Source organism: Lycium ferocissimum, chromosome 9 (assembly GCF_029784015.1).
Source record: "Lycium ferocissimum isolate CSIRO_LF1 chromosome 9, AGI_CSIRO_Lferr_CH_V1, whole genome shotgun sequence".
Classification (NCBI taxonomy): domain Eukaryota; kingdom Viridiplantae; phylum Streptophyta; class Magnoliopsida; order Solanales; family Solanaceae; genus Lycium; species Lycium ferocissimum.
The window spans coordinates 55,161,096-55,172,739 of record NC_081350.1 but is presented as its reverse complement, the minus strand read 5'-3'; the positions used below and the strand labels follow the sequence as shown (position 1 = coordinate 55,172,739).

The 11,644-nt window shown below is 36.1% G+C and overlaps 1 protein-coding gene across 1 annotated transcript; it reads right to left on the bottom strand.

Annotated features, from left to right (window-relative positions):
• Positions 1–4,484: 4,484 nt before the first annotated feature.
• Positions 4,485–6,507, bottom strand: LOC132031316 (small ribosomal subunit protein mL103 (rPPR7)-like). Its single transcript, XM_059421226.1, has one exon. The coding sequence runs from the start codon at positions 6,458–6,460 to the stop codon at positions 5,243–5,245; it is 1,218 nt and encodes a 405-aa protein (XP_059277209.1). The 5' UTR covers positions 6,461–6,507; the 3' UTR covers positions 4,485–5,242.
• Positions 6,508–11,644: the final 5,137 nt, after the last annotated feature.

Sequence of the window (11,644 nt, the reverse complement as noted above, 5' to 3'; positions counted from 1 at the left end):
ACTAAATATTGTTTAGCCATGAATTAATTGGCACACACAGGTCCATTTATACAATCACTTTCTATTGACTATATGCATTACAAACAAAAAGGTTTTAAAAAAAATAAACACAGTAGATTTACATCCATGTAATGGTCAGGCTAGTTAGGCAGCTAATATTTATAGCTTTTTGGAGTTCTAAATTCCTACTCTTCACAAATCAAAATAATTCGAAAAAATGCTTTGCAAATATTGTTATACCCCTAAACTTAATGATCTTCCCTCGGCACCTGGCTGAGTCTGATGGGAATTGCAGATTCAATGGCCAGAACAAGCACCCCAGCTGACTTCTCCTCCATGCGTTTCCATGAAAATATAAAAACGAAAAAAAATTGTTACACTAATAATGTATATAACTTAAACTCAACGGAGAAAACTATACTCCATGTCTGAATGAGATGGAAATTTTTCACTTCGTGGCTGTTTTGGCCATCTGATAAGCTTGCATAGAAATTGTGACATGAACCCTTCATTTGCATTGATGCATACGTAACCAATAGGTGTTACAGGAGTATTAGTACCCATCCATGTTCATGTGGCATTAAAAGAAAGTTACAAAGTTGGATTCTAGGCTCAAATGCCCAAGCCCATTTTTAAGAAATGAACTTCTGGATAAATACCCAATCTATCAGATAGGCAAGCACCATAATTCAAATCACCAAGCCCATCAGAGTACCCCAAGAAAAGGACTTCTAAATCAACCATTTTGTCCACTTGATCACCATATTCAACACAATTTATGACACACTTGGGAGATGCATGTCCAACACGCTAACATCTCCATCTCATTGATTATTTGTCCACCGTGACCACCAAAAATGTCTCCTTCATATGTCCTTAAAAGTGTCAAGACTGCCCTAAACAACTTTCATTGTTCACTTTTTACAACTGCCCTAAATTAGGATGGGGCATAAATACCAAAAACCAAAAAATCGGACCGAACCGAATTAACTCGGTTCTTCGGTTTTGGTTTTTCGGTTCTTTGGTTCGGTTTCAGTTTTATTTTTTCTAAAATTTCGGTGTTCGGTTCAGTTTTCGTTTTCGGGTCCCGGTTTTCGGTTAAATCGAAAAACCGAACTTGTATTACTTGAGTTAAAATAAACCGAACAATAAGGCAAAAACACTTAGCTTAGTGGTTAAAGACAGATCTTTGAACAATAAGAAATCTATTTGAAGACCTATCTGAATCAGAATGTCTTTACAAAAACGCTAGAAATTTATTCGAAGGCATTCAGTTAACTTCTTTAAAAATGAAAATAAAAGATTTTTCCTAGTTGAGACTACTCAAGTAACCCGCTCGCGTCAATGTTGAGAAACTTGACCGGAGCTAAATAAGATTTGTCAAGGCATATGCTGATAATTTCAAAGCACTTAACCTTTCTCTCGACATCTTAATGTAATTGACTGAGTTTTAGGTAAAAAAGCAGAATATGTTTGCCGCAAGGTCTGTTCTTTTAGTTCCCCAGGAATATTTGGAGTCACAATCAATTTTTAGTTAACTTGAATTTATTCTTGTCACCATATTGAAGGACAATTGCCGTTAAAATTGAAAAAAAAAAAAAAAAAAAAAAAAGGAAAATCGAACCGAAAAAACTGAACCGAGCTTCAAAAAAACCAAACCGAACCGAACTAATACGGTTCTGTATTCGGTACACACTTTTAAAAAACCGAAGAACTGAACTTCAAAAAAAACCGAAGGCAGAAGAGCAGAATGCGCCCACCGCTACCCTAAACAACTTTCATTGTTCACTTTTTACAACTAAGATCCAAAATTAAAATACAAAATCGAGACTTTTTAACGATAAGTGCAAATTGAGACAAAAGGGAAAGGGGTTATGAAAATTGAGGAAAGAGTTAAGAGGTTTTCTTTTCAAGTACCAAGTGAAATGTCCTGCCAAGTATCAGTACAGATCTATAATCACGTTTGATATATGTATGTTTACGAGCTATGGGTGGGATATGGAAACACGGAGGTGACCCCAGCCTTCATGTTGTATATAACTCCCCCCCCCCCCCCCCCCCCGGGGGTGTCACTGCATGTGAGATTCATATTCAGATTGGTGCTTTTTTAATATAATAACAATGGTGTCAAGAACAGTTGGAACACATGTTGACTATAATCAGGGGCGGAGCCAGTAAGGGCCAAGGGGGTCCCCTTCGGCGAATAATTAAACTGTATATGCAAGGTAAAAATTATTTTTTTATGTATATATATAGTAGAGATTGAACCCCCTTGACTTCTTTGTTTGTCTATTTCTTTATATTTTTGAACCCCTTAAGTAAAATCTTGGCTCCTCCACTGACTATAATACAGACTATTTGCTAACCCACCAACACAAACACCATATAACTATACCTATTAAGGCATAGACAGACGTGTAGTTCGTACTCAGATTGTTGTGTACATACAAAACAGAGGAACAATAGGTTGCGCTCCCCCAGCAAGGAGTTCCACAACTACTCATGGATACGTCCTAAAAGATTTCTTGGAAATATCTGCCATACATGTTAGAATGCAACAGTTACACCCAAAATCCATGCAAATGGGCTTCCAGAAACCATTAACCCCCTGTTCCTCCAGAATAAAAACAAAAACTTCAGTCCTAACTTAAAAAATCAATCACTCACACATTTATATGGACAATCAATTACACAAGCCATCTAAAAATTTTGGCCAGACAAAGCATAGAAATTGCTAATGCTAAATATTCGGAAAATTAATAATATAAATTAATATCAAACAAATTAATCCAACCAAAACAGATAAATTCTGAAATATTCCACTTCTAAGCAATCACCTTTACTCTATGCAATTCCAATGGAAAGTCATCATGGACCATGGATGACCTTTACTCTATGCAATTCCAATGGAAAGTCATCATGGACCATGGATGGACTTTACGTTTGCTTATTCTTAAATCTCTGGTACTAGCTGATTGTTTCTTCCAGTTCATTTTATTATCTTCTTGTTGTTATTGCTTGTTATTATTGCTTCCTTTTCATCTCTCCTTGAGATGAGGGTCTATCGGAAACAACCTCCGTACCCTTACAAGGTAGGGGTAAGATCTCAGTATCTCTACCCTTTGCACCCCACTTTGTGGGATTATCTTTGGGTTGGTTGGTTGTTGTTGTTGAACCATATATCATGCTGGCACATCAGATACTAAACTTTGCAAATTCAAACGCACAGCATAGTCTCCAAAACACAAAATAGCTAATCCATACATATAAAAATAATCCCTTTACATGAAATTTTAGTAGGCATTTGGCTATGAAAACCAAATATTTTTCACTTTATTTGGTATTTTGGAGTTGGAGTTGAAGATGGAGTTGTGTTTGGTTATAGTTTTTGCAAAGAATATTTGGTTGTTTGAATGTATTGAAAGTGAAAAAAGTGAAAACAAATTTTTTGGTGTTTTCCAAATTCCATGGCCAAACGTTGATTTTCCAAATAAAGTGAAAACGTTTTCCGGAAAAAAGTGAAAAAAATTCATGGCCAAACGGGCCCTAAATGTTGGAATATTGTGTCTATCTCAATAATTTGAGATTGGTACTTCAAAAGGGGAAGGACTTAAGAAATTAAAAGATGGCTTTGCTGCATCAGGTGCCCCAAAACCATCATCACTAAAAAACCAAAACCAGAAGAATTTCGTGTTTCAGGGTCTTTCTTGTTATCTGGGAAGAAATTAAATACATCAGAATCTAACCACAAAGTGAAAGCCTCATAAACTTCAATGAGAAGTGCGGTACTAAATCAAAGTCACAAGAAAACTGGAATTCTACATTTCTGAGACTTGGCAAATTTATCGTGACACCCTCCGAGGAGGGGGATATGCAAAAAAAAGAAGGCGCCGAATGTCTGTTTCAAGAATGCAAGAACATCAAAGCTCATGTGTTGCATAAGAGAAATGAGATTTGATTTTCGGATTTGTAACAACTTCATATTACTAAAAATGGTATATCGAGGCTTCTCATTTTCATTCTGTACTTTAAGTAACATTTTTGCAGTTACATGTACAAAACACACTTTTTATGTGGAAATTATGATTAAGCTCTCTGAATTTCTACCACACGCAACAAACATAAGGTAAATTCATTCAAGAAATCAAGAAAACTGTAGCATCTTTGTTTCTAACCACAAATATGATTTACCATAATCGTGTTTCCTCCACAAGCTAGCTAAGTGTATCTTGTCCAGAAAAGCATAACATTAAAAAGATAAAGAAAGCGTCTGCAAGAATCTTTGAACTCATTAGATAAGCAGCATCATAGAGAAAGAACCTCAGCATTAGACCATCCACCAAAGTTATGAATTAAATTCTTACCAATATGGAGATTATATGATTATTCAGATGACTCAATGGGAGAGAAGGAAAAAGCAATTAAGCAACAGAACATTCAGACCATAGAATTGACATTTGCAGCCTTTAAAAGCACTGCAAAACTTCATGCAAAGATGTATATTAGCTTTCAAAAATAAATGGCATCGAAACTGTTAGCACCAAGTGCTAACTCACATCTTTATGACAGACAAAAAAATCCAATCATGTTAAGTCCCTCAACACTTATAAAGCTGTCTACAATGCTTCCACAGATATCTCGAATAAAAATCATTACGAAACAAACCTTTTTTATGTGAAAATTATGATTACGCCCTTTGAATTGTCTATGTAGAATATTTTTGTTTCTAACAAATATGATTTACCAGAATCATGTTTCCTCCGAATGCTAGCTGTATCCTGTCCAGAAAGTATAATATTAATGAGTTAAAGAAATATCTGCCAAAACCTTTGAACTCATTCGATAAGCAGCATTATAGAGAGGAAACCTTAGCATTACGCTATCAACCAAAGTTATGAATTAAATTCTTACCAATATGGACTTTTTTTTTTATCAGGTAAAAAAAAAAGATATGGACATTATATGACTATTCAGATGACTTGACGGAGAGAAGGGAAAAAGCAATGAAGCAACAGAAAATTTAGACCATAAAATTGAACATTTGCAGATCTTTAAAAGGCACTGCAAAACTTCATGTAAAGATCTATATTAGCTTTCAAAAATAAATGGCATCGAAAATGTTAGCGCCGAGTGCTAACTCACATCTTTATGACAAACAAAAAAAATTCACTAATGTAAAGTCCCTCAACAGTTATGAAGCTGTCTACAATGCTTCCACAGCTATCTCGAACAAAATTCATTACTAAACAACATCAGTCTCACTAGACTTGATATCACCGACTTCAACTTTACCCAAACCAAGCTCGTCTTCTAACTTGGTCCAAACTTTCACGACATTAGGAGGGAACTTCTTCTTCATTGTCCTAATCATCTCTTTTGCATCTTTCACCTTTGAACTCTTCACCAAACCATGCACCAAATACTTAAGAGTATTAACATCCGGAATCTTGTTTGCTCTCACACTTTCTTTAAATACCTTAAACCCCGTCTCAAACTGTTCATTCTTACACAAATAGAATATCAAAGTTCTAAAAGTCGAAGCATTTGGATTACACCCATTCGTCTCCAAATCCTCATAAACTTTCTCAGCTTTATCCATCATCCCATTCCTACAATAACAAGACATCAAATAATTATAACTAATCGTGTCTGGCTTTAACCCCACATTGCTCATTTCCTCAATTAAACCCTTAACTCCCTCAGGATCACCACCCTGAATATTCATAATCTTTACATTATACGCACCAACATCGGGCCCACAACCTCGTTTCACCATTTCATTCCAAATCCTCTGCGCTTCATCACTCTGTCCACCCTTATACAACGAATGCAATATCGTCGTGAAAATCACAACCGTAATCTCAACACCTTTCTCTTCCATCTCCTTAAGTTTCTCGATCGCCAATTCAGGTTTCCCCATTTCACAATACGACCTAATCAACACCCCATACGAAACTTTATCAGGTAAAAACCCATGCCTCTTAGGCATTTCATCGAACAGTTGGTGGACACAATCATATTTTTTGGAGTTAACACAAGCTGAAAGAAGGACATTGAACGAATTTGCTGATCTGGGGGTACCTAAATCATCCATTTGAATGTAAGTTTTAAGTGCCTGATCAAACATTCCAGCTAATCCATAAGAACGAATAATGGATGACAAAAAGGGTTCTTGGGTAATTTTCTTGTCATTTTTGTGAGATTCGAGGAAAGCTTCGATATCAGAGAAACGATGGGATTTAGCGAGACGTTTGACAGTGTATTCTTGAGCATAACGTGAGGATAAAGGGGAAGTGTAATGGTTAGAAACGGAAGAGTAGATTTTTAAGGCTTTGTCTGGATCGTGTTCGGATTTGAGCTTGGATTTTGCTTTGGAGATTGAGATTGTTGTGCTGGATGTTGATGACGTGGCGGTGGTTGAGAGGTGGCGGGCGAGGCGCAGGGAAATGGAAGAAGACATTTGTTAGGGTTTAGGGTTTTAGGTTGTTGGTGGCTGGGGATTTGGAATGAAATGAGAATCCCGTTTGTTAAACCGAAGGAACACAATCCTTTAGGTTTAGCCCAGCTTCTAATTTGATGTTACGGAGTATCTTTTTTTTTTTTTTAGTTAATAGAGTTTGTAATACAAAAGTTAATAGGGGAAAAAACAGAGGGAAGGGAACAGGGGGGGAAAGTCTATTAGAGCGATTGGAAGACTTTTTTTTTTTTTTGTGTGTGTGTGTGACAAGGAAAGTAATTGTGGCAAACGTATAATAGCTCACATACTATACAAGAGGAGTCCGCGACTTAAGTAGCACAAAAAATAAAAAGTTGTACCAAACTAGTGCAAAAAAAAAAAAATTCCATTAGTAGTATTCACGCACGAAATTCGTGCGTGAAAGGAGCTGAACTTTTTTTTTTTTTTTTTGCGTTACCTTTCCAAACACGTTTTTTTCCATACTTTGGGCAAAGATTAGTCATATTTCAAAATTCTAAAATATCAATATTTTATATAAAACTTAATATCTTTTTTTGCGTACAATAATGTCGGCTCATTACATCAAGTCCACCTAAACGTTTGGATCGTCGTTTTAGGGGTTCTAAAGTGCCAAGCAAGTTTTGAAACTTGTAATATTTATAGGGTTTTGATTTAAGTGTTTTAATAATAATTCATCCAATACGAGAGGTTTATACTAATTAAAAAATAATTCATTCCATTTAATTACAATACTAATTCAAAGCAATACAATAATAAATTACAATTACAATAACAATACAATCTTCAAGTTCTAGAGGCTCTATTACTTCGAGACGTGCTTGTACTACCACGGCCTTGTTGCCCACACGAACGCTTGTCATGGCCATATTGCTTACATATAGAGCACTTGCGAGAGTAAGTTCTTTCACTAACATCCATTTGATTGGGTCTACGACTCCGTGAGTTAATGCCCAATTTTCTAATGTAATCCTTGTTAGCAACCATCGAAAACGGCTCGTTTGGCCAATAAGCTTCATTACCAAGTGGGTGGAATTGGCCGGAATATGCTCTAAGGTAACTTTGGACCTTGTATTCCCCGCCACATAATTTGTTACCGTTTTTCTCATTCTCTCGAAGCACTTGACAAAGATGAGAACACGGCGTGGTACGTTTGCCACTTACCACAAGTGCATATTCTTGTTGCCTCATAAACGGTATGCACGTTTCCACCCTTACCGTTATAATAACCCGTCCTAACTTCATACACATGTTGAATTGGGTCATACTCGGTCATTTGGTGACGCCGACATTTTTGTCTATAATGCTCCATAGTTTTGAAGGGCTTTGGCATCCATGTCCCGCCGTCGGCTAATATCGCTCGGCTCTCGCCTTGTCTAACAACAAATCGCTCCACCACTTGCTTGAAAGTCATTCTCACCATTGCGGTGATGTAGTCCTCGAGCGATTTCGCAATCCATTGAAAGACTCCGAAATTTGTTTGTTGTGAGCATGCCCCATCTTTTTCCTCCATCAAGCATGAAGCGTCCATTTTTCAACATCGAGCTTCATCAACCAAACGTATGCGGGTTCACTCACCGACTCTCGATCGATCCATTTTTGCGGCCCATTTTCGTTGTTGATGCTCCATCATGACCCCCCCCCACATCAATTTGTTTAGAGTGCCATTGTGAAACGTTGATTGCAAATTCGCCTTCAAGTGCCTTAAACAATATCGATGGTAAACAAGGGAGAGGCCACCACCCGGTAAATTATCCATATTGTGCAATATGCCTTTATGACGATCGTACAAAGACGATACGCGTATGCGGTACGATCCTTAATAACATGAGTTTTCAAATGGGTCAAAAGATCCCCCATGTGTCGTTGCTCTCGTTAGCGGCAATTGCGAAAGCAAGAGGAAATATTGACCCATTGGCATCCATTCCTATTGCAATTAGGAGCTTGATGTCGTAGGCACCATATACGTGCGTACTATCTATGGATATCCGGTCGGCAGTGAGCAAAACCATCAATGCATGGTTTGAATGTCCAAAATACGAAGTTGAAGATTTTACCCTCTATAAGTCGCCACTCTCTGTGATACCGTGATTAAAATGAGCCGCCATATACCTTCGCGACGATCGAAAAGAAGTATGCCAATTTCCAAAGACCATCTCAAAAGCGCGTCTACGCCCGAGAAATCCCTTTTTGTTGCTTATAGTTTTACTATATACGGCTTGAACGTTTCGAATACAATCTTTAATGGGGAACTGCACAAATTTAAACAAACAACTTTTAGTAATAATCTTTCAATTGATATAAGACATATAATGTACTAGGTAGGATAAGTTACCTTGGCGTTTCGGCAATGTCTTTAAGTAACACTTGAGCAATCATGTTTGTATCTAAATTATAATGATCGCTTCGATTTTCTTCCATATCACAAGTGTGTCTTTCGCGAAATTTTGTGATAGCCCACATACCATCAAAGCTTAACAATTCCCGAAGCAACCACTCACGATTTGATACCGTCGTCTACAAATTAGCCTCCATATCTCCCATGCGCCGAGTCCCCTAACCGGGTACGGACCGAGACTCGGCCGAGTGTCGGATGTCCATATATGTTGCGACCTATGCTCGGCCGAAGATACAAAGTAACTCTCGGTCGAAGGGCCCGGATCAAGAGGGTGGTGATCCATCTATTTTACGCATTTTATATAAATCATTAACAAGTAGTATTAGTATTAGTATTAGTTATGTAATCTTTTATCGAAAATTTTATTAAAGATTGTGGTGACCCATCTGTTTTACGTATTTTAAATAAATCATTAACAAGTAATATTAGTTACGTAATCTTTTATAGAAAATTATATTAAGGGTTTTCAATCCTAAGCTACGGGTTATGAATCCTAAACTAAGGGTTTTCATTCCTAAAATATAAAGATGAGTTAAATAATTAACAATTAGTTAGGATACAATTAGTATAAATAATTAATAAATAAACAAATAACTAACAAATCAAATAATTAACAAGTTATTATCATATATTTAATAAATAAACAATTAAGTAACTAATCAAAAAATTAATAAATTATTATCGTATATTTAACAAATAAACAATTAATTAACTAATGAAACAAAACAATTAAGAAATTATTAACAAATAAACAATTGGCTTAGCAAAAACAAAATAAATAATTAGCGAGCCTAACAATTGAAATAGCTAGTCTAACAATTAATAAATACTTAAGTCGCTAATCCAATAATTAACAAATACTAAATAAACAAGCAATAAATAATTAACTAATTAACAATAGATAAACAAATAAAAAAAAAAAAACAAAAAAATGGCGGTCCCAACGGTGCACGGACGCCCAAAAAAAAAAAAAAAAAAAAAAAAAAGGAAAACGAGTAATCCACCATGCTTATACAATGACCATGCTTAGATAATAATATATTTAACAATGTAATAGAAAATTTGTAGTGAAATACCTAGATTGAAGCTTTTTTTGAGTTTTTGAAATGTGTTATACGCCGCTCTATTCCGAAATCCAACCTTAGAAACTTGTTCCTACACTTCAATATACCAAGAATATTGAGTTTTGGATTGAAAAATAACACGAAATTATAGTTGGGACCACTGAAAAAAGGGGTTAATGGCGGGTGGGAGAGGAGACGTCGCGATCTGGTGGGGAAGATGAGGGGCCGATTTATGGTGCCTCATTCACGCACGAATTTCGTGCGTGAAAGGCCCAAAGTGAAATTTTGCACTTTGGTCCTTTCACGCACGAAATTCGTGCGTGAATACTATTAATGGAATTTTTTTTTTTTTTGCACTAGTTTGGTACAACTTTTTATTTTTAGTGCTACTTAAGTCGCGGACTCTATACAAGAGAGGTAAACCGCACTAGACAAGTTCCGTGCAACTAGCTCGACCTAAAAAGCTTGTAGAGGATTTCGAACATAAGAACCTCCCATTTGGAAGACCGCCTGCTCAACCAACTCGGTCATCGTTGCGGTTAGAACAATAAGAAAAGCTTATAAAGTCTTTATTACTGGTGAAGCCATGATTCTCTTTGTTAGTGTTTGAGTAAAAGAAAATAATATATATACGTAAAGAGTGTTTATCAATCTTTTAATACTCATTGAAAAGTACGAATTCTAAAAGAAATAAATTATCTAGTTAAGAATGTTCCATACGATTACTTAAGTGATATGTGAATAAGAGCTAATGTAGAAATTTTTTAATCGGAGAAATGAGTTGCAAAAGAATTGATCGAAAAGCATACAAGCGAAGACGAAAATAGACGTCATGACTAAACACTACTAGAATAATGTCCAATAGGTTCAAATTAGTCAGTCGAATAAACAAAGACTATAGTTCGTGATCAAATAGTTCGCTTTTATAGGGATTTGAAATTTCATTTTTACTTGTAAAATTGTTCTGCGTTGCAAACTTTACATTACTAATCCTTCATTCATTGCTTGTCTCTAAACCAAATGACCTCATAGAACTCTCATATATGCTACATTAACTACTCTCTTCGTTTCAATTTGTATGACATAATTTGAACGAAAAACAAATTTAAGAAAGAAGTGAAAACTTTGATATTTGAAGTTTTAAAAGAGGACATAATATAGTTACGAAGGAAGCTTCGAGCCTATATTGGTCATGGGTTGGGAACGGAAATTGAACTATATAAGCCCGAATCTCCTATTGTTCCTCAGTAGCTCAGTGGTAGAGCCGACTGTTAACCGATTGGTCGTAGGTTCAAATCCTACTTGGAGAGATTTAATTGATTCTAAATTCTTTAATTCGGAATAAAAGGGCTCGCTTTGCCCGTTAAGATGTTACACCCCGTACTTCCCGATGAACGTTCGCTAAGTTTAAGTACAAGTACGTGGAATTATGATCAAGATGAGCCGTCTTTCGGGTTTAAGGAATGGTATAATTATTAGGTATGCTTATGGATAAAGTTATATATGAGGAGTACTGGGAAGTCTCACGACCAAATGGAGTTGAAGAAATAAGCTATTAAGACCTTGGATTTTGTGGAAAATATGAAGGGCAAATTTTGGTCCAACTTTGGCAAAGAATATCTTTTAGTATATGAGAAGTTTTGAAGCAAAGCAAAAGCCTAAAATGAAGTTCGTCGAGTCTAGTTTCCAAAGCAACAAACCGCTCAT

Coding starts and splice junctions, on each gene's coding strand:
- LOC132031316 (XM_059421226.1), bottom strand. CDS start 6,460: ATGTCTTCTTCCATTTCCCTGCGCCTCGCCCGCCACCTCTCAACCACC.